At 39.6% G+C, this 23,065-nt stretch overlaps 1 protein-coding gene across 2 annotated transcripts in view; it reads right to left on the bottom strand.

Annotated features, from left to right (window-relative positions):
• The window catches only part of LOC115340206 (zinc finger protein 704-like), a 111,332-nt gene that overhangs the window by 69,251 nt on the left and 19,016 nt on the right, over positions 1 to 23,065 (bottom strand). For both annotated transcript variants that reach the window (XR_005932192.1, XM_030011404.2), the window contains one exon: positions 21,334 to 21,581. Coding sequence is in view for 1 of the 2 variants with exons in the window: in XM_030011404.2 (XP_029867264.1) it covers positions 21,334 to 21,560 (227 nt within the window). In the remaining variant the exon portion in view is untranslated. Of the gene's footprint in view, positions 1 to 21,333; positions 21,582 to 23,065 lie in introns of those variants that run through there.

Here is a 23,065-nt window from a genome sequence, read left to right as displayed (position 1 = left end):
TCCCACTTGGACAGTCAAAGTGATAGGTGCACTTTGATTACTTAATATTAATGTTTTTTTAAAATAATCTAGTTCTGTAAAAGTTATTCTGAAAACCTATGAAATATACAATATCTTTTCTGGGGATTGTTTCAATGACACTGCTACTATATATATATATAGACAGCAAGCTTAACCTATTTACAACTTTTAATTGCATGCAAGACTTCCTTATGTGGCTTTTTCATAATGGTATGTATTAATTTACATTTCTTTGATTTGCATTACACAAGATCAGACCCAAGGACTGCTGCCAGTTTCTCGCAGGCAGGGATCTAAACTTGATGCAAGACGGGCAGATGCACCATCACCAGCTGCAAAAGAAGGTGCATGCCCGAAAACGGACAGAGGTGGTCAATCTGTTGTGTAATATCGGGCAGAAGAGGCACTTTAAGGAATATCTAAAGACCTGTGGAACAAATCAGGTTGTGCAAACCACAAGAAACGGGCAGCTCGGCACAAGGAAAGTATATGGAGAATAAGCAATAAAGGGACTTTTGGATGAAATAACCAGAAAGACTTGAAGAGCTAAGATGGTCAGAAGTAATTGGAGCTGGACAACAGAAGGATAACCAGCAAAGAGAGGACTATATGCCAGGTCAGAGGTGGAAGTAAAATCACGGCAGAGGACAGAGCATTCACCACTGATGTAGGTCCCAGTGGACCAGAAAACACATCCAGAGGTGAAAATGGGAGGGAACAGATCCCCAGGGAACAAAATGGGCAATCTGTACAACAAAGCTCAGAGATGCAGACACACCAGCAGAGGTGCTGGAATGCCAGTGGGCAGAGTGGAAGGGCTCCCTGGCTAGCGCAGGATTTCAGAAACCATCAGAGAAGACAAAATTGCACTTCCTCACCGGCTACTTCATTTCTCTGCTTGTACAGTTTGTCTTCGATGTGCCACTGAAGCATTATAAAATATTACTGATAAAAGAAGAGACAGAAAATCAGCCCAGGTCTTGTGCTGGCCTGGTTAAACAGGGAAAATCACCAATTCACCAAAGCACAGCTCTAGTCAATATTTTTAAAAAAGGGTTTTAAAATAGAGTCAAGTTACTGCCTGTTCTAAAAATGCTTATTCTCCAGTTAAACAGCACTGGCATAATCAGGAGAATGCTAACTCTGCTCTTCTAAGCTCCTCCTGTCCCTAACATCTGCTGTAAAAAGAAAGGAACTTCATCTAATGTCTGCTGCTAGATAAACAACAGACAAGAACTGCAGGGCACCAATGTGCTATTTCAGATCATCACATCAGTCATTAAATACGTTTTCTTCAGCTGAACCATGCACTTAAATAATCATTTATTTAGCTCTGTTTCCTTTGACTAACAGCAGACCGTTATATTTCAAACACAATTTTGTTTTCTTTGGACTCAGAGGTTTCCACTATGTGGAACAAGAAAGAGGAGTTTATCATGCTGAGATTAGAGTCTTTTAAGCATTTCCACGCTATTCGATCCTTGCGATGTGATGCTTAGTTTGGAGAGTCTTGCTGAACAAAAGTGAAGCACTGTGAGAGACTGGCAACGTAAGGCGTAGGAACCATTGATGCTGTACTGAGCCACTTTTACCACTTTGATTGTGATTGACATGTATTTTCTGTAGTAATGTTTCATTTATTTATATATACTTATAAAATACACACACATGCTGTATAGCCCGTTTTAAGTCTCCCAGAAGCTATTTTTCAGCAAACTAACCTAAAAAATTCTCTCTGCAAAGCATTCTTAGATGCTTCTTCAGTAGACATTTAAAGGATGACCAAATTTGCAGCTGTATCACAACTGGAGATGCAGCAAACAAAGGAAGATCTGAATAAGCCGAAAGTAAGACAGGAAAATTAGAACAAGAGCTTGGAAATTATTATACAGTTGAGAAATGGCCTAATGCACAAAAATTTATATTGCCCATACAGCTTTGAGAAGAAATTCTTATTCACCTTCCCTCTTACATCTCTAGCCTTAAGATAAGGGTGCACAGTAAGAGAAAAAATATACATGATGCAATGCAGTAGATCTCAATTATCTAGACCTTCATTTAGCTTCAACTACCCAACCACCCTGGACCTCCAGCACACTTGTGCTCCTCACGCTGCGGCTCGCAAGGCAGAGCAACCTGCGTGGAGCTGCACAGCAAGTCCTTGCAACCACCTTGCAAAAATGCTTCCAAATCAATTCCTGCTTCCGAATCCGTTACACTGATTTTTAAAGGAGATCTAAGAGTAGGGGCTTAGTACCCCCACACCTTTCAAGCTTTTGTCCAACTGGGCGTAACAGCGGCATGACTAATGGCTAAGCCAGACTGCTCACTGCAGGCACTGCCTCCTCCTCTTCCCCAGGTATCACCCAAACCTCAGTGACAACACTCCTAGAACGACAATTTACTTAATAGGTGATTGGTAACAATTACTTGTGAATCACAAACTCATCTCAAAGTTTAAAGGTAGCCCACCTTCTTAAGCTCCTCTAAAAAACCTCTCAAACAAATTCACTTTGGCCCAAACACCTGTGAGTTTGGGTTTGACCCAGAGGGACAGGCAGGTTGTTTATCTGGAGCATTTTAGCTAAATCTGTTCAGCAGTTTGAGCTCTACATCTATAAAAACAAACCATTTTTTGATGGATGTTATACTAAAAAATTTTATGTGCATATAAAATCTGCAATGACTGAATGTGACTTACTCTCAAAGATCTCGTTGAGAATAAACATGTTTGCAAGAAACTGGTGACGTCTGAGCTCCCACCTTCCTCCTATGAGCACACAAAAAGGCTTTTCAAAGGCTGTGGAGAGTCAGGTGTAGAAAGTGCCCAGCCCGTCGTGCTCCTCAGAGGTGATCAGCTGCATGTTCCCCCAGCAGGACTGCTTGTGCCTCATTTCTGTAATGCATTTCAGTTACAATACACAGTGCTAATTTAGACAGCTGAAACAGTCTCTGGCAGCTGTAACCTCTTCTACAAGCACCATCAGACTCTAAACATTATCAATGTCCACAGGTTTTTCCCTTGTTATTTGTTATTTAATTGAAAACAAACAAACTAGATGTAATTAATCATTGGAGCTAAGAGATTATGTGGAGTCTGCTTCCCTTAAGGTTTTCCTCAGGAGCTGGAGTGACATGGGAGCCTAAGTCCCATTTTTAGTAATTCTTCATGAGGCTTAGGTTGATAAGCGTGTAACTGCTGAAAACACAGTACAGGTGCTTTGAATGACTTTCTAGTAGCAGAGGAGTCACCCAGCTCATTCCTGTAGCCTGAGCTGTAGAGAACATCAAACTCATGAACATGTGTTTTCTTACCCGAAAAATCTTCCTTTCTTCTGCTATTCACTTTTATATTTTGGGTAAGTGAGGTATAAGGGTTGGTATCACAGACACTAAGCTCTTCATAAGGTAAGCTACAAAAAAAAGAATGATGGATGCTTTTATTCTTCTTTTAGATCTCTACTGCTGTGAAACACACTCTTCTGTTTGAAGACCAGCCTGACTGCAAAATCCTCTTTAAACCAGATGAAAAAATAAAAATCTCAGTTCTTCATCCCCAGACCACTATTAAAATTTGCTGTTTAACACCTCATCTGGACTGATCAGAGACTGGCAATAACCTAAAACTGCTAGTGCAGCAGGACGGATAGTTGGAATCCACTATCAAGGCCAACAACTCTGTTGTGTCCATCTAGACAATTCACTTACCCCAACATTTTCAGAAAGCAGATGAATCCCAGTTTGACAAACTCATGCACAGGTCTCACTGCAAAATGTCCCGGACAACCAAGTCCCATGACTTGAGTTAATCACCAAAAGATAAAAGGTTTTAAATAAATAAATGACATTTTAAGAACACATGCTTTTGACCATCCTTTGAATCCAAACATGAGAACAGAAAAAGCATTTTAAGATCTAAAAGAAAATATGGGCTTTTTTTTTTTTTTTTTTTTAAGGCTATTAGGCATACAGGGCAAGAACGAAACAGATCTTTTATAAGAGGAGGTGTAAGCTTTTATATGGAGTAGAAAGTATTTTGCTTTGGGTTTGGATCAGAGGTTTTTCCCTATTTTTCAACTCAACTTTGAGGCAAGATTTCGCATGAGAGACCTCAGACAGGAAGTATAAATGGGGCGTAAAAGTTAGAAACAGAAGCCGGCTGTTGGGAGTCAGAAGAAGGAGGGCAGGGCTGGCAGTGAGGAAGTCTCCACTTCTAATCCTGGTACAGCCCCCACCTTGCTGGGCAGCCACTTCCTCCTGCTGTATCACTTCTTGAACATCTTTAAAGCAGTTTTGCTTACTGTTCTCTGCTATTTTAGAACATGTTAGTGTCTGTACAGCAATGAATCATAAAAATGCTGTACTAAGCATTATTATTTTTATTGTCAGCAGAGTTGCTATCCTGCACGCATTGAAGTGGACTTGATAAATTTTGAAGGTATCACCATTTAAGTAATTCTTTTTTTATCCCCCAAATAAATTGTCATTTCCCTGTGCACACATGAAGTTCAGTTATAAAGCAGAAAGCATCTTCTCTTCTAAATTATACAGCACACTAATAAGATGCGCTACAGTACGTAAGTACATAACAGTGCGCACACATGGATGAAGGAAGGTACAGGGGAAACCATTCGTATCAAATGTAGTTAGCAAAAAAGCCATTCTCCGAGTGATTAATTTTTGGATTCCATGTGTTTCAACTGGATGATGCACCGGAAAACACTCAGTAGGAAACAGTCCTTCACTTTTAACAGAGGGTCATCTGTTCAACCATCCCCAGGTCTAACTTCAACCTAATTCCCACAGAAAACAATTAAAGTATCCTTGGGAGGGGAAGGGAAAATAGAAATGACCTCTGAGGCTCATCTAAACCACAGACTTTTTGAATTCATGTTCACAAGGCTCTACAGATATGCATATATATTTTATATATACTATGCAAAAATATATACTTATACAAAATGAATGCTTCATCACCACTGTTTTGCAATCTGGAGTTTGTCAAAACCTATCTATTGCATCACTATTCAAACGAATAGTAATCAAATTTCAAAGCTGCACGGATGGAAGGTTGCCAGCCTCTCCCCCCGCCTCCTTTAGAGCATAAACAAAGGCATCTGCTTTATACCTGCTGTAAACAAACGGCATTCAAAGCACCGAATCCTCAAACCAAGCCTCCATACCTCCAGCGGCACTGCTGTTAGGAGCCTACGTACATTTTGGAGAGCACAGAGGGAAGGAGATGTGGGCAGAAGGAGCAGCTGAAGTATATTAAGCATTATAAAAAAGAGACGACTCAGTTTAAATTGCAAAGCTAGCAGTGGCGATAAGACTTGTTTTTATAAGGGAACAACAGATATGCCTTCTCTAAACTAGTTTTAGTGCCATCCTTCAGTGGACAAAAGTGGCATTTCTAGGCTTCCAGCCATGCACGAACTACAGCAGATTGGGTCGGGTCCAATGCTGAGCCCATACAATGCATTAATGTGGAAAATATTACTCTCCCTTTCCCAGAAAACAAATGCTGGATTCAGTTTTCAGAACCTGTTACTTCTATTACCACATGAAAACGCCAGCAGTGTCACACAATTATTCTACTCACTAACTTCACAGAGGTACTCAACTTGACCAGTTGTGGAGCTCCTCTCATCTTCTTCATCAATATTTTACCTTCTATGTTAAAATTGGAGAATAGAGGCAGAGGGGAAAAAAATAATAATAAAGCCACAGAAAATGTTGATGCTTAAAGGGCACGATCCACAAATTCCTCATGAGCAACACAGAAGCCACAGGCACCTTCGGTTCCTGCTTGTGACATGGTCAAGGGTTTCTGCCACTGTGTGTCTCTGCTGACCGGCGTCAGCCCCCTTCCCATCCCCCCCCATCCCACCCTATCCCATCCCCAAACTGACCCCCAGTTCCCCAGAGGGTGCCTCAATCCCTTGCCCTCAGCAAGAGGCCAGAGCCTGAACATCTGTGCCACCATGAAATGGGATATTCACCCATGGGATGTTAATTTTCAACTTTATTCATGCAAGCCGTATTAAATAGCAATTGGATAAAAGGTGTCCCTTCCTCTCACCAAAAAGAGACCGTCTTCCACTATATAAAATGATGGAGGGGAAAATAAAGGAAGGGGGTATATTGTTCTCCATGCCAACTGGGGTACAGGGAAGAAGCAATGGATGTAAAACGCAACGAGGGAGGTTTTAGCTGTAACTGGAAAAAATTCTAGTCCTTCTGAACGATGACCTGTCAATAGGTACCAACTTTTAAGAACAGATTAGACAAACAGTTATCAAAAGGGATACATACAACTGATCTTGCTGGGGGGCAAGTGAAGACCTATATGACACGTGGAGGACCTTCCACCTGTATTTCTGCTGTTCCAATGCTATAAACCAAAATAGGCCAATACCTATCATATCTTTTAAACACATCTCTGAGGCAACAGTATTTAAGCTACCAGTATAATAAGTGAGCAATTATTTGGCATAGATGATGATACAGGAAATCTGGCAATACACCAGAAATAAAACACGCAGTCATGCATCTTCTAAAAGATACAGTTTGGGAAAGTATTCAGCATATTTTTTAAACAGAACATGGTATGAGTTTAAGGTTGTTAAAATCTGTTCAAATATTTTCCATTAAAACAACAGCAATTCTATCAACAAGACAAGGCTCTGAGGTAATGACAGCATATCCAGTTTTCCCATCAAGATAAACTCTAACATAAAATAAGAATTTAGTCTATGTACATACATACACAGATGTTTCAAAGAAAGAAATAAATCTTTACCAACCACAGCGTAGCCTTCTGTAACATCTTTTATAAATCCCACAACTTTTTCTATGCATGTTGGGTACTGCAGATGATGGTCAGACCTTGTTTTCATTGAAATCAGGGAAGATGTATGGTAGCAGAGCCAATTTGCTTCAGCGGAGCTACACTAGTTGCAAGAGCAGCCCATTGCATGTGCAGCTTGGCATTGCTCACTCCATCGCCAGTTCTTTTCCTCTAGAGGTAGCTGCCCTACTGAGTAATGAAGAAAGCTTTCTGATAGCTTAAAAGGGTCTGGTTTTGTATGCAGGGAGGAACCAAGGTACCCTCAACCCTGTAAAACGTAATTTCCATTACAGGTACCCACTCAAGTTTGTGCAGAACTGGCAGAATGGGGTAAAATACTCCTATGAACAGGCTCCTGTAATGGTCTACAGATAACTATGCACATTTTGGGCTCAAGTATAGCGTAAACAAAAAACGACTCATTAGACTTAGCAATACATACTGACAAAACTGGTTTAGGAACAGAGAAAATTAGCCACCTGCTTATAATGGTTGTTTTCCGGGATTTTTGTTGTCTACCTTTTACTTGGCTTGTGGGTTTTTCGTTTAGGGTTTTTTGGTTGGTTGGTTTTGTCTGGGGTTTTTTAGGGGTCTTTTTGTTCTGCTTGTTTGCTTGTTGTTTTTAAACTAGAAAGATAAGCTTCTTCAAAGTTTAGCATTTTCTTTAGGTTGTACTGTTGACAGAAATCGTTAACAATTTGTCCATCATTGCTTATATAAAGAAAATAATGTGCATGTTGTTTGTGGCCTCACCACAGGCATTACTCAGCAAATCTTAATTATCCTGTTGGTGATTTACTGTTGTATAGAAACATATCCTAGCATGTATACACATCTGCCCTTGCTTATGAAAATGTTACTTTTGGCTAGATCACAGAAGTGACGATACTTACGACGAAGCAAAGCAGATTCTGAACTTCAGTCTGTTGTTCACTGTTCCCCCCATCCCAAATATTGGATATAATCAGCTTACACAACAAATGTTGATAACTTCACAAAAATAGTAGTGAAAAAATGATAATTGGGCTCACTTGTTTGGTTAGCCAGATTTGCTTTCTCCCAGATACTTCCTTACCTCCATGAGCTTGCACTGCTCTCAGGAGCCTTCCTTCCCAATGTGGTAGGGCAGGCAAAGGTTACTTGGATATTTTCCAGGCACACAAATATACTCAGTGCATAATATGAGAACAGGAGCTTTTAACCATGTAATTCCTTAATTCAGCACAATACAATTTATCCAAAACATTGTTTATAGAATACATCATAGAATCATGAGGAGAGAGTAATTTCAGATTATTTGGAAGTATATCTTTTGGAGAGGAAGAAAAATGTGTTCCTCATTGGAACTGAAGGGAAGGTTTTAGAAGTCCAACTGTGAAAAATGTAAAGTATTTGAAAGAAGGTGAGGTTTGGAGAGTCGCTGGTGTTTTTAAGGGATGGCTAGAGCAGAGGCATACCCACAGAAGAAACAGCACGAGGAGAACAAGTGGGAGGAAGAGAATATGCAGCAATAGATGGGTAGGTAGGAGGCTGTACAGTACAGTGAGTCAACAGCTGATTTTACAAAGCAGGAGGGCAATGTAGGCCAGATGCTTTGTAAGTTCCCATGCCATCAAGGGACACATTTAGCTCGGACAAGCTTTAATTTAAAAAAATAGGTAAGAAAGGCAGAAACACATAGAATGGCTTAATATTTGCCCCTCGATGTAGGGATGGACAGAAGGACAGGCTGTGTCCCGTTTTGAAGTCTGACTAAAGATTTTATCTTCCATATTTCCTGTTTCTGATAGATTTGATAGCAGGTAAATAAGCCATACTTCTAGGACCACAGAGAGGCAAATAACGATAGAGCCAACGGGACTTTAAAAGGCACAGATGGCACTGAAGGACTGTGATGAATCAGAGCTCCTTTATGAGGGCTGTATTTTACCAGACACATAAAATAAAAACTAGCTGGGAGCCAGGGTCTCCTCAGCTGTACCCAAGCAGTCCCCTCCATCTCAGGGGGATTTCATGAGTGAAACAAGGACAGCATCTACTGCTGCAGAGGCTCAGCTGCGACCATGACGCTGAGGAGCAGCAGCAGCAGCTGCGGAGACCTCAATTCTTGTCCTGCAGAAGGAAGCCTCAGCCCTGCTGGGTAGCGCTGGTACCCGGGACATCTACTGACCCCTCATGGGTTCTTTCACAGCAACTACATTTTTCCCTGGCTCATATATCCAACTCCCCATTGCAGATATGCTGCCTCTCCAATTCCTGTGCCATAATAATGACAGGCAAACTCAATTAATACTGTGAACAGTTTGGATGTCTGCAAAACAGGTTGCCAAAAAAAAAAAAATTCCCAAGAAAAAAGAAAAAAACCCACCCAAAGATAACTAAGAACATTTGCTGCATAATGTAATTCAAAGCTTCTATCTGTAGGACCAATACAAGCCATATTTATTAATGTTACACATTATGTCTTAAATTAAGATGTGAAAGCTTGGGTTTGCACTGCTTTAATGTTAATGATTTATTATAAGTATAGTACATATCTAGTTTATTTTGGTAAGACCCATATTATACATTCAATGTAGATTTTTTCTCCAAGCTTCTTACTCAGATCAAAACATAATAAAATGACAAAATTCCCCTGCACATATTTGCTTCAGAGATTAGCAAGAGATAGTAATGTATCTTCCTTTGTAATACTTTGAATTTCTGTCAACATCATCATAAAATTTATACCACAAAATATAAATAAGTGTAACCACAAGCCTTTTTATGTGACATGTTTTAAAGGGCTTTCAACATCGATTAGATTTTTACTATTGCTGTTGTTATTAATCCTGTGATCTAAAAGTACTCTAGCTAGGTACTAGAAGTAGAAACACTAGTTTAGAAAGGTTAAATATCAGCAAGGTATTTCTCAGGATACTACAGATGAGTGCACAAGTATGTCAAACAAACACATGCTTACCCTCTGATTATGTATATGTATATATATACACATAAAAATAATATTTAATAGCTACTCTGCACTTACGATGAGAATTACACATCCGTAATCTTGGAGCCAAGAGCTAAGTGAACCCTATAAAAGCAACCGCCATTATGTAAAATAAACTAAGCAACACTGAGAAGCAAGAGATAGCATGAGCATGCCCTATACTAGTAGCCCCACTATCGCCAATTTAGAGAGGAGAGGGAAGAGGGAAGAGAGAAGGCCAAATCATTTAATCCAAGAGGACATTAACAAAACAAAAGTCCATGACTTCAGGATGCAGTTCTCAGGAGTTAACAAGCTAGGAAAAAGCAACCAAAATATACTTTCTAAATCACTGACACAGACTTATCAGGAAGTAGCATCAAACCTTTTTTCACAGATGCTTTTCCTTAGAAAGAAATATCAAAATAGGCCCAGCACATACATCCTCTTCGTCACCTTTTCCCTCCTCACCCAGCCAGGCAAGCCGTTGGATGCACCATGCTTCCCGCTCCACACGGTGAGTGGCACTGTGTGTGTGTGTATGGGAAAGCCCTAAATGCCTTTTTTTAAACCTTACTTCACTGCCTGCCTCAGCTTCAAGGGAGGAACCAATTGGACATTCACAGTGAAAACAAAAGAGATGATCCAAATTAAGATAACGGGGAAAAGCAGACAGACACAGCAGGGAGCTTAAGTTTGGGAGCACGTTATGGGATGAAGAATGTCCTTCATATACAAAATTAAGTACAAGACTATAAAGTATTTTAACCAGCATTTTCTGGGGGAAAGCATTACCTACACATAGGTTTTACTTCATTATAAAGCTGACCATAATGACAGTATATCTGCTGCTGGTGGAAGTATCACCCTCTGTCCCTCCTCAAAGAAATGGCCAAGACATTAAGTTTTGGGTAACAAACCAAATCAAATGAGGAGCAACAGTATCACATTATAAGAATAACTTATTAAAAGCATCAATTGGCTATTGATTCCATTTACCATCTGGAATACTGCTGTTACTAAAAACATCCATATGTCAACACAGTAGCAGCCTCAATGCAGTATGCCAATTTTGATGCTGCAGAGGATAACTATTTCCACAGGACAACACAGCTCAGGAGGCCAGCCACATGTGGGCTTCTGGAATGCTCCTGGAGAGAAGGAAGGACAACTCTCAGATACCTATAATGTATAATTACAGAAAAGAAACACTCTGCTGCTGTATTCTGGCAATGTTATTCTATACTTTTTCCCTCAGTTCCCCAAGGAGGCTATTTTGAAGATGTGGTTATCAAACAAACCATTTCACATACACAGCCGCTAACAGTGAATGTTTTATCCCAAAATGAGAACAAAGTTATGTTTCTAAATGTTGGTTCTATACAAAGTGTAAACATACATTTGCTTGGGAATGTTAAATATTTTTAGCAAAATGTCCCATCTCATTTCATCTTTTAGTCTATGGATGGATGGAAGAGCAAGGTACTTCGGGATATACTTTCTCTGCTGGGACCACTAATAGCAGAAGTTCATACTTCACACACAGCTTCCCCCTGGTCCACTGAAGATGCTACTACCTCTGTTCCATTCATGGGGTAGCAAGCACAAACGGCCCGAGGTCACTTGTCAGACACAGTATCAGATCACCTGCAGGAATTGCTGTGGCAAAATTTAAAATACAGACCCGTGCAAAATCACAAAACTCCTTACGTAGTGAGTTTGACAAGCGTACTTGAAGAACAAAAACTATTTTTTATTGTTGGCTTGAGAAAACTGTGAACTAGTCATTCAGTATGTATTAAAAATACATTGAACACAGCAGGCTAACTCTTGCAAGCTGCCAAAAAGCAGCCATTCAGCCACGTATGGAGCTAGGCTTTCCACAGGGAACAAAAGCTATGCTGCAAGTCACATGCAGTACACGTCCAGTGCAATACACTGCCATCGAGTGCTTCATTAACAAAGTCAATGGATATTTTATTTGGAAAGACTAGCAACTTAGCAAAAATTGTAGCTGCTTCATGCAGACCTTGTGTATCTACCAACAGTTCTGTTCCACCGTTTTCCCCAAATGATCAGGGAGTAAAAATGGAAGAGTTGGAGCTTACATTAAACCGTGCAGGTTACCAAAACCATAAGAAGATGTGGTTCTCCTTCAAATAAAAGTAACCCATTGGAAAAATCTAATTTATGTACATATCCTAATCTAGATATTGATATTTCAAAGTGATTAAGTGTTCCATCCTTTGACAATGCTCCTGTTGTCACAAAAACTGAAGCAGTAATAGGCAGAACAGGTATCTGAGGCCTATATACCACCATATAATAGAGATTAGAAAATCTGTCTTACAGAAATTAATAACAGGCATCTTAAAATAGCCCTTCATCTATAGAAACCAATTACACACTTTATGTACCGCATAAAAAAATAGGGTTAGATGAGTTTCATTGTAGTGTAGCTGTCTTAGGGATACAAACAAAACACTTAAAAACCTTTGTACACATAATGCAAGCATATTACTATAAATGGAGAAAAGTCACACTTTCTTACGTCCTCTTTTTTTTAAAAATGTGTAAAATGAATGTTTTCATGGAGATGATGCTAAAGGAGTTAAGACAGAAATTTCTAAAAATATTTTACAAACAACAATCAGCGATACAATTTCTCTCAGAAAGGCAGGCTTCGTGTCTTTGCTGACCTCAATGATGCAACATCAAATACCACTGCATAAACTAGAATATTTTAATTTTATAGCATTTAAAAAAAATTATAGCTATGAACACAGCTATGATGTATGTAATCCATGTAACCATATACATGGTAGCCCATTCTTGCACATTTCACAGATACACAAGTTAAAAACTACGTACCCATTGACTTTTTCTTTTTCTCAGCACAGATGGCATTTCAAGAGGAATTTTTTTTGTGCCACAGTTAACACAAACCACAAAGAAATTACTCTTATTGAATATTGCCTGCTGTTGAAGAGTGTTTTGAAATTACACTCCATTTTTTAAGGGAACTGAAGAGCTGAGAACAAGCCGTGCATTCACATCAATGGCTAACAGATAAAGCAGCAATGCTGACTGAATGCAGCACTTCAAGAAGCAGCGCCTAATGGTCACTGCAGATTAAGGACACATTTTTCCTCTATGCCACATTAGAGAATTCATTGAAAGTTGCCTGGTAATGAGATCATTGTCCGTTGGCAACTTCCATCACACAGATAAAATTATTTAGCCTTTTGTCTTGGCTACCAGTGAAAGAAGATTTTAAAGAGAAGTAGTTTACTTCTATAGATGAAGACAAATCTTTCTCAGCAGTGCTCTGAATATGGGATTTTCCAGAGAAATGGGAAACTTATTTATATGCATATATATACATATGTATGTGCATATGTATGCATACACGCACAAGCAAAATCTTTTGAAAATAATAATTACCTAAAATAATACAGACTCCAATATCAGGCAGTAGGACAACTTAGCATTACCACATTTAACCGCACAATCAAATTTTCACACTTTTTTTTTTCACTGGCATTTCATTCCCTGGGAATGCCATTGCAAGTCCACAGTTTAAAAACTGGACAATAACACTGGCCAAAAATCCAGATGGTTAAAGACACCAGCTGGTGTTAGAAGTTCCCTTTCCTAATATTAATACTACTGCACAGACCAGAAGACAGGGTGAAATTTGAAAATTATGGAAACCCAGGAACAATGAACTAAGAGGTCTATGTGATGACCAGTTGCTACAAAAAGCCCCACCAAACAGAAAGCCACTTATTCATTAGAAGTAAACTTCATCTGTATTCTTGGTAGGTCCATCATTCTTAAATAGCATCCTGCTCTCACAGGATCAAGTATAGTAAGCCAGGCTCAAAGACCACAACCACATGTAGCTGCCATTATACCAAATTGTGTGAAAATCACTATCAAATGCAAAATGAGTAAAGAACAGAAAAAGCACTTTGCTTTATTAATGAGATTCATATTCCCTCTGCTTTGTATGTTACTGGGAAAAAAAAAAAAAAACAACTCAAGAGTAATGCTAACTCATCCAAAATTCACACTTCAACAAGAATATTATGTTGGCAAAATCCTGCTGGATAGGCTAGCCAGCATATCTAAGACTGGTGATGAAAGGATAAATTGTGCTAGTCACATAACTGGTTCCTCTACAAGCTGCAACTGATTGAACATGATTGTTGTGGGGATGTCAGTAATACAGTTAAGCATGAGGCATCTCAAAACTCTCAGATATGCACACAGTACAACACAAAGGAGAAAAATGGGGCAACTGACAAAAATCCACTGAAAAATAAGGATACATTAAGCACACTTTCAAAGTAAATTTTTTCTACAGCAGGGGATGTTACACCTTTTTCAACAAATGATCCTAATCCAACATATCGCTGTTGCTCTCTGGCAGTGCGGACTTCTGAATGCTAATGCCCGAGTCTGTATCACCCAGCTATGAAATTCAATCTTATTTAGAGCAAGCTCAACCACCCCTATGGTCCGTGACCCTTTGAATGGGACAGTCCTACTGAGTGTGTCCTCTGTTCCTGAGCGCTCTCAAGACTTGATCCATCTCACCACTTCAAAGGTGATTTTTCAACAGTTTGCAAGCTGTCACAAATGCTATCATCTGTCTCAGCATCGTGAGAAGCTGATTCAGCTATCGTGGCAACAAACACTATGCACACCCAGGCAAGTAATCTGGAAGATGACGTGCCAGTTAAATGAGAAAGGTGACTTCTGGAGTTCTGGTTTGGCTCTGCGGTAGCTACCTGCAGAGTTTTCATTTGCAATTTAACCTACACTTTTCAAAAAAGTTTCTGCTACACCGCTTTTGCATGCTGCAGGCAGATCAGAGGCATCTAGAGCTTAAAGCACGTATACAGACCTTCTAGAACGCAAAGAAAATTTAGTATTAGAAAACAGTATCAAGAAATATATAGTTTTTTACTTCAAAATGTGCTAACAGACCGATTCTCTGATTGCTCTTCGGATAAGCCTCTTTTTCCCATTAACAGTTAGATCCTAGAAGGCACCACACCTTTTAGCAGCAGACCATGACGAGCAGTTTACCATCAATATTAAACATAATCAAGCTCTAATGACTGCTTGGGTAAAATCCAATCAAGCTGCACACATATTTAACTAAAGAAGTCTAGCAAAACAAAGCAACAGTTTATGACTTCAATAATTAGCTGGTGTGTATATTTGGAGAAACTGCTTTTAAACGCATGGTATTGCCATCTACCAACGTTTTTACAGAAGCCCTGAAATACGTGAATAACTCTGGGAGTAATTCTCGTTACATAAAACCCAACCACATTTTCAAAGTTTCTAACTATCATGGATGCACAGAAAATGAAACGTAAGAAACAGGAGCACTCAACCTATAGGATGGTGAAAAAACTTGGGAGAAAAGTGCTTTGGGGCTAGAAGGAAAGCTAGAGAGCTCAGAAGCTCGCAGAGCTATAGTCAGTAAATCTGAAGCACAGCCTGGTTTCTTGGCCTTTTGTTTTCATCCAATTTGACTGAAAAGCCTCAGCAGCCAGCAAATAGTTGATGCCCTCTGAAGCTGCTCCATAAATCCCCTCTGCCAAAACTGTGAGAGATACAGGAAAGGAGCACCCCCCCAAGGAGAACTGAGGAGCCTTCTAAAACAGATGAAGAAGAATAACAGAAGACAATCTCCGAATAAACATCACCTCTGCATAAACAGAAAAGCACAACTTGATCATCAGGTTCTTCCCTCTGCAAGCAGATTGGGAAGTCCTCCTAGTGAGGATATCATAGTTAAGCAGATACTGCTTTTGATCTTGCAGTCAGGCTCCTGGAGAGTTTTGGCTATGAAAATATGCAAATGTTTCCACTAAAATGCACGGTGCATAATCAATCATGCCCAGCAGGCCTTACGGATCAACAACATATTCACTAATCAGAAGGCTGCCCAGAGCTACGATCCTGGAGAGACCAGGCAAGAAAATCATTTAGGGATGAAAATGCAGCACTGCCTATACTGTTTCTTTATAATGATGGTCAGAAAACACAGCTACAATTCATTTTGCCCCAGTTTTCTGTAGCTATTCTAGAAGGACCTACAGAGGCAATGGGGGTGAGAACTCCTAGAGACCTTTCATTTACTTTATTTCAATTATTTCACATATTCTTCCATTAAATTATAAACTAATTAGTAGATAAAGTATAGGTACATGAATAAAAATTAATTTCGCAGTAATTGAGCAACTATTTTTTTATATGAAAGAAACAGAAGATAGCAAAATCCAATATATTATTATCATGGCAAATGTCCCTGCTTAATAGCAGTGAACCAGAAGGGCACAGGAACTAGAAGGTTTTATTGCACAGTAGCTATTTTCACAGTATAGGAAGTGCTTAAGCAGCTGAGGTTTAGCTTTGGCTTGTCCTTTAAGAGCACAAACTTAATGTAGAAAAAGGCAGTTAAAAAGTTTATATTTCTTTTGGTTTTTTAGAGAAGATAGGATACAGGAGGACTGGGGAAAAGGAGGATGATGTGGCAAGGGGATAATAACAAATTTCACAGTATTTTGAGGTCATCTAGCAAGAGGCTAACAAAAGCAAAACTATTCAAACACTCCCACGAATCAGAGGGGTAGGAGTGATGCCTGCCTAGTTCCTTCTTTGATTCTCTTAACCTTCCGGATGTTTCCAGTTACTCCTTTCTGGAACACCAGAAAGGACACCACTTCTGACACTAATGCATGTAAATTTTGAAGGGTTTCCAGCTACAGGTGGTCAAAACACTTCTGTCTAAAAGGACCTTTAACCCCATCACTACTTCCAGACATTTATTCTCACATTTTACTCAAAAAAAGGAAACTTCACCCCTTGCTCTCCATTGCCCGCCCTTCCATCCTCATCCTCCAAGAGGCAGAAGCCATTCCCCATGTGCCTGACCTGCACTGGGTCCCTACATCATGACTCAAACCCACCGTATCAGCAGCCCAGGCTTTTTCTCACCTTTCTTGTTGACTTGCTTTGGGAGTAAGTATGCATTATGGTAAGTAACTGATGAAAATACAAATGAGCAAAAAGGCTCTCTTAACTTCCGCGCCGCTGCCCACTGGGGACATCATCTTTGATTACATCTGACCTCTACAGATGTAGCTGCCTCAAACACTGGTAGACCTGTGCTTGCTTCTGCCCACAAGACAAGGCGAATAGTCCCTCAGTGACACCACTCTCTTTTTAGAAAATGACCTTTCACTACTCAGATCCTAGGGATCTGGGCTGTGTTTGATCACTCGTGTTTGAACTGGAGGTCAATCTTTATAAAGCATATTCTCCTCTGTTGTACAGATAACAACTCAATACTCAGAGATAACTGCAGTTTATAGTTGAGTGGTCAGGCCCCTTTCTCCAAGACAGCAGTCCTTTATGCACCAAAACTACCGATAAATTTAAACTTTAAAGGGAAAGTAAGGAATTCAAATTTCCTTATTATATTAAATAATTCATCTACTCAAGCTGAACAGTTTCATTTATGCTCATCTGAGTTTCAGAAGTAGGAAAGCTATTTAACTCATACAAATTTTGTTCAAAATGACCAAATGAAGAAATCTGAAAAGGGAAAGACTTAATACTGTTAACCTCTCATTTCGTTTTTGCATTCCAAAACAAAAAAATCAGTAAGAAGTAGTCATGGTCTCCTCCTATTTTAATCCAAAAGACACTTCCAGTACAGCACATAACGTAGAAAGGTCTGCAGTATTTTTGCAAGACGAAATAGCAAATGTAAGCAATGAACTTTAAAATTTAATTTAATTTCAATATTAAAATTCTCCTGCATGCAATAAAATATTTATTCCAGGTCTGCTACATTTAAGCTGACACTATTACTTTGAAGAGCTGCCCTGTGAAGCACCTTGAATATGCCAGGACTTTGATGGTTAAGACACCTCCCTTGTACACCACAAACCCTAGTTCAGGTCCTTGCTCCAAATACAACAAAAAAAGACCCTGAACCCACAACCCTCCATGCTCCAGGCAAATGCGTAACTGTTGGACTATCAGTTAGATCTAATTAGCCCAACAGTTACGTACTTGCCTGGAGCGTGGAAGGTGTGGGTTCAGGTTCTTTTGTTGTTGTATTAATTAATTAGATCTACCCCTTCTTTCCAGATTTCATTAACAAACACAATTCTGAAGTGTCCACAATTTCCATTAGTTTCCCATTTTCCCAAATGTGCACGTGAGACAGCCACCAGCCTGTCCCTGCTCTACAGTTCCATCTACTGTAATTTCATTGCACCTGAGTACCAATCACCTGAAACATCAGGGACTCAGTTAAGATATTTTCACATTTCTAAAATTTCAGAGTCTATTAAGTAATAACGAAAGCCCTGCGGCTGAATGCCTCAGAAGCAACAATTATTATGCTGGTGTCTTCTGAACTGTCAGCTATTTCGGATACAACGCCTCACAAAGATTTTCATTCTTATTCATTGAGATCTTTAAAAACAGGTAAAATGGGATGGACTTTGTTTCATTTTGTGGTCAAAGTGAAGTATACTTATCCATGTTACCAGCTCTTTTGCACACACTTTTTCAGAGCTCTTACGGAGATACTCATATGTCCTTATTAATAAGGATTCTGCAGTATGATAAACTTCTGTCTCAAAATCCCTTACATATTTTCCTGTTTTCCTGAGTAGGATACAGCAAATTTTAACATTACCCTTTACCTTGGCATCTGAAGTAAAGTGGGTAGCCTTCTCAGCTCCACTAAGGTTTAAAAAAAAAAAAAAAAAAAAAAGCAAGCTTCATTTCCACAGCATTTTTCTGCTTCAAAATGATAGCTGAAAGTTTTTTGTAAAGAGGGATTATGTAGCAATAAGAAACTGAAGATCATATTAAACTCCTTCTTTCTCCCATGCATTTGTAAACATCATCTGATCAATTCAAGATTACCCTTCACAACTGGATACAACACATCATGTGTGAAGGCAAAGAAAGCAAGCTGCAAAGGTGGATGGATGTTCTCATCAGAGGAGAGGACAGTCGACCCAACAAGTCCTGGCAGGAGGAGAACAGAGAAGGAATTCACCTTTGGGGAACACGCAACTCCATCAGCACAGTCCTAGACAGAAGACTGGAAGGGACTTATAAAGAGGCAGGAGAACATCAAATGCCTAGACTCTCACTTCTCAGAGAATATGACTTAAGAGATCAAACCGTGCTGAAGAGGAAGAGAGATGTGGCATTCCCCTCAATACAACAACAAGTATTTAGTAAGATCTCCAAGCAAAGGTTTTAGTGCTCATCCTGTTCCATGTGGACAAATGGTGCAATAAATCACCTCAGATTAAAAGGGAAACTTAAACTTGTCCTCAAAACTATAGCAATAGTGACTGAGATGTTTATCATACTACCAAATTTAAACTCTAGGTTTGTTTTCTACTTTGTTCTCTAATTCTGCTAATGTAGCACCGCTCAACCTGCATGTCTGAAAACATGCAACAAGATATGATCATTTATCTGTTCACAACAAAATACAGGAACAATGAACAATTTTAGAAGATACCTTTGCAAATGAACATATTTCCTATCATCTTAAGTATCTTGTGCTCACAACTGGTGTCACAATTAGTCTTAAGGTGGCATTAAAGATGTTTATTCACTCTCTTTTCCACCTTGTTGGGGAAAAAATGTCCATCCCTCCAAGGAGGGATGATCTTGCAGTTACAGAAAAGGGAGCCCGACTCCTCCTTCAGGTGGATTATCTGCATGAGGCCACACAGAGAGGCACGTAAATCCTGTACCTTGGCTGCCTGAATTCTAAAATGAAAATGCTAACATATAGTTTGAGCAGGAGGTTGGACTAGGTGACTTCCTGAGGTCCCTGCTGACCTGCATTTTCTGATGATCCTATATGCTTTGAGACACATAAGCATGAATGAGAAGGGCACTCAGCCATAACAAGGTTGATTACTGGTGAAAATCTCAAATAAGTATCCTAACATTTTCAAGCTTTTAACGCATAGCTTTTTACTAGATATGTGTGGGGGGAAAAAAATCCTGTCAAAATGCTCGTGAACTTTGCAGTTTTCACAAGTGTCATCTATGAGAGCCAGAGGAAAATGACAGTCATCCTGTTCTGGATGATGTGGCAGAACCTGCTGGTTTATGTTGGCTTTTAGAAAGCAAACAAATCAAAAAACAACAAAACATCCAGTTTGACTACATATTTTTTAAGTGGCACTATAAACTTGGAAGGTGTTTCACTGAATATTATGTGCAAGTGAATTTATCAGGCAGGTTAAGGAAAAAATCTTTGCAGACAGACTGATGCCAACATGAAATCACAAACAACAAAAAGAAAAAGCACTTGTCATCTTGCAATGCAGAATATCCAATTTGTTGTCAGTTTTCCACCATTGATACAAGTGCGTGTTTAGCATTACTGGATATGTTTCTTTTATAATAACGTTCAGCATTTCCTAGAGGAGTCATTCCCTTTCCCTCTCAAAGTGAAGTCCTTCCCCAAAGTTCAAGGTTCTAGACTCTGTATTTTCAAGCCCCTTCTCTTTAAATCACTAGCCAGTATGAAATTCTCGGTTCTTCCTTCTCTCACTATTATTCCACTTAAATAGCAGGAAGGAAGAAAATAGACAAATAAACCCTGAATTTCTTGCTGTGATATACGTCAAGTCTCAGATAAAGAACAATTATTTTTCTCAAAATAATTCCCTAGAAATAGTTTATAATTAAAAGTGTAACTGCCCAGATGCGAATGCTGAAGACACAAACATTTACGTGCATTCACAACAGATCCTCAAGGGATAACAAATTAAAAAGCAATACCAAAATCCCCAAATCCACATTCTGTACAAATTTTATTTCCCTGCCTTGGCTTTTCCTCACTACTTTTTTCTATTAATTAATTTCATAGACCACATTATGATTCAGCTCTATACCTATCCAGGGATATAACAGAACATAAGATACTACATCCTCACTATGCAGCGTAAGTCACTGCATGAGTATAAAGTGGCTGCAGGTATAACAGTAAAAAAAAACCAAAACAACAAACCAAACAAACAATTGCTAGCAGGTAAGATGACTCTGTGTCTAATTTAGAAGATTACTTCTCAGGGTAAAACTGGGTCAACAATCTCTTCCTTTTAAGACACGTCCTCTTCTGGGAGTACCTCAGTTGCAGCATGTCAGAAAAGCAAAAACATTGCAAAAGCAATACAAAGTCCTACGCTGCAGATGGTCCCAGTTTCTGCTACTAGTGTTTTCAACTTTCTATCAGATCTCTCAAGTAGTGCAGTTGTAATTGACTTTGGACTGCTTAGAGACGAATACTAGTCTTATCAGTTCATTATACTGCTTACCAAATTTGCCTCTAATATCCTATTTAAAAAAAAGAGGGAGAAAAAAAAAAAGCTTAAAACAAAACACCACAAAAACCCCCAACTTTCCTTACCTTGCTGGAGGCACATCAATATTTGAAGAAACAACCTTGCGCTTCTGTTCCAGAAGACAAACAGAGCGAGTGTTTTCCTTTTCATACTCATGAGCTCTGTTTGGTTTTTTGGTCTCTGCTGTTTTTAAATCTTCCTCCTTTGTGGTGAACAGGAGAAACTGTTGGTCTGGCAGTTTTTGACTGATGTCACTTTTTACATCGTCCTGTTGAAATGCAGAGAAGGTCATTTCACGCTTGATGCTGGCTGCCTGTAAAATTAAAAGCAATTATTAAATTTTCATCTAATTCTCCTAAAATGTAAGAGGGGGAATCCAATACCCACAGGCATTTACTTCTAATTAGTTCTTTGAAACGGAGAATACCATTTCTTTGCCCTTCATAAAGTCTGAAACTGCCATTAATTTCTCAACAGTGTTGAAGACTATCCAGGAAAATAAGCAATTCTTGACCATTTGATAAAGCAATCGGTTACCTCTTAATGCTAAATCAAAAAGGTATGCGAATTGGAGTATCAGAAACCACAGTATACACACATGTATTTAATGTAGCTACACCTGCACTGCATAACTACGCGAAAGAAATCCTAGCTGCCCTCCTCCTAAAATTCCAGGAAAAAAGGCAGAATTTATCCAGATAAAAGGCAACCAAGAAATCAAAGCGCTTCTGACAGCCACTTACTGGGTTCTTTAACAGTTGTATTTGTAAAGAGGGTTTCTTGATGAGCATAAAAATAATTCGCTATGATCCAACTCAGCTGCCAGAAGGCAAAGGGGAGCAAGTGATGCCGGCAGGATCTTCACAAAGAGCCCGGCCAGCTCCACCACCGACAGCCAGTGGTGAGGACCATGGACACGCACAGAAGCAGTGTCAGGTTGCCTCTTTGGCTGCCAGCGCTTCCCAGATCTTCAGGCCTGCCGCTTCCCATAAGCAAAGACTTCCCAAGCAAATAGGTATCTTAACAAATACCCTACCTCTCTGGAATACAACGTGTTGGTGTTTATAAAGCAAACTACTGCAGGCTTGCAGTGAAGAGCATGGAAAGCCAACAGAACCAAGCCACTCCGCCTCCCCAGCAAGCAAAACAAAACCCAGTATCTTCATTTTCCTCTGAAATACAATTCCCTGGCGAGCTAGGCTTCGCCAGCTTCAGGGGGGCTGACCCATCTCACAGGCTGTCACGAGCCTCTCGTCCCACCGTACATCGGCCGAGCTCCTCCAGCCCTCAGCCGGTTAGCTTCCTCGTGTCCCTACAAACACATGTGGAAGAGACAAAGCCTACCAGAAGCATCTGCTAACAGAGTAATTTCTAGATATCTGTGTTTTTAATATCAGGAGCTTCAACTACTGACTTTCCGTAAGTCCAGGAGATGCACTAGGGTGGCAACCCCTCCACGCAACCCAAACAGCCGAGCAAAATACATCCCAACAAAATGTCTGCTTGTCCCACCTTGAGCAGAGGTACTCCATGCCACACGCAGCACCCTGGAGAAATCCAGAAGCCTTCTAGGACTTGCAAACTGGATTTTATATACTTGTAAATTATCGATGATCTTTACAGTGGAGAAATCCAGGGTGTGTCACCCTCAGATAGTAACAGCACCAATAAGCTGGAATTCCTGTGTAAACTCTTCCAGCTTACTCCTCCTCCTTTTCATCGTCCAAAAAAATTAATGAATATGTATGTGTATATATTTATGAACAAAGATAAATAAAAATATATTTCTCTCCTCAC

Source organism: Aquila chrysaetos, chromosome 4, assembly GCF_900496995.4.
Source record: "Aquila chrysaetos chrysaetos chromosome 4, bAquChr1.4, whole genome shotgun sequence".
NCBI classification, from domain to species: Eukaryota; Metazoa; Chordata; class Aves; order Accipitriformes; family Accipitridae; genus Aquila; species Aquila chrysaetos.
The sequence above is the reverse complement of the archived record's forward strand: the minus strand, read 5'-3'. Positions and strand labels throughout refer to the sequence as shown.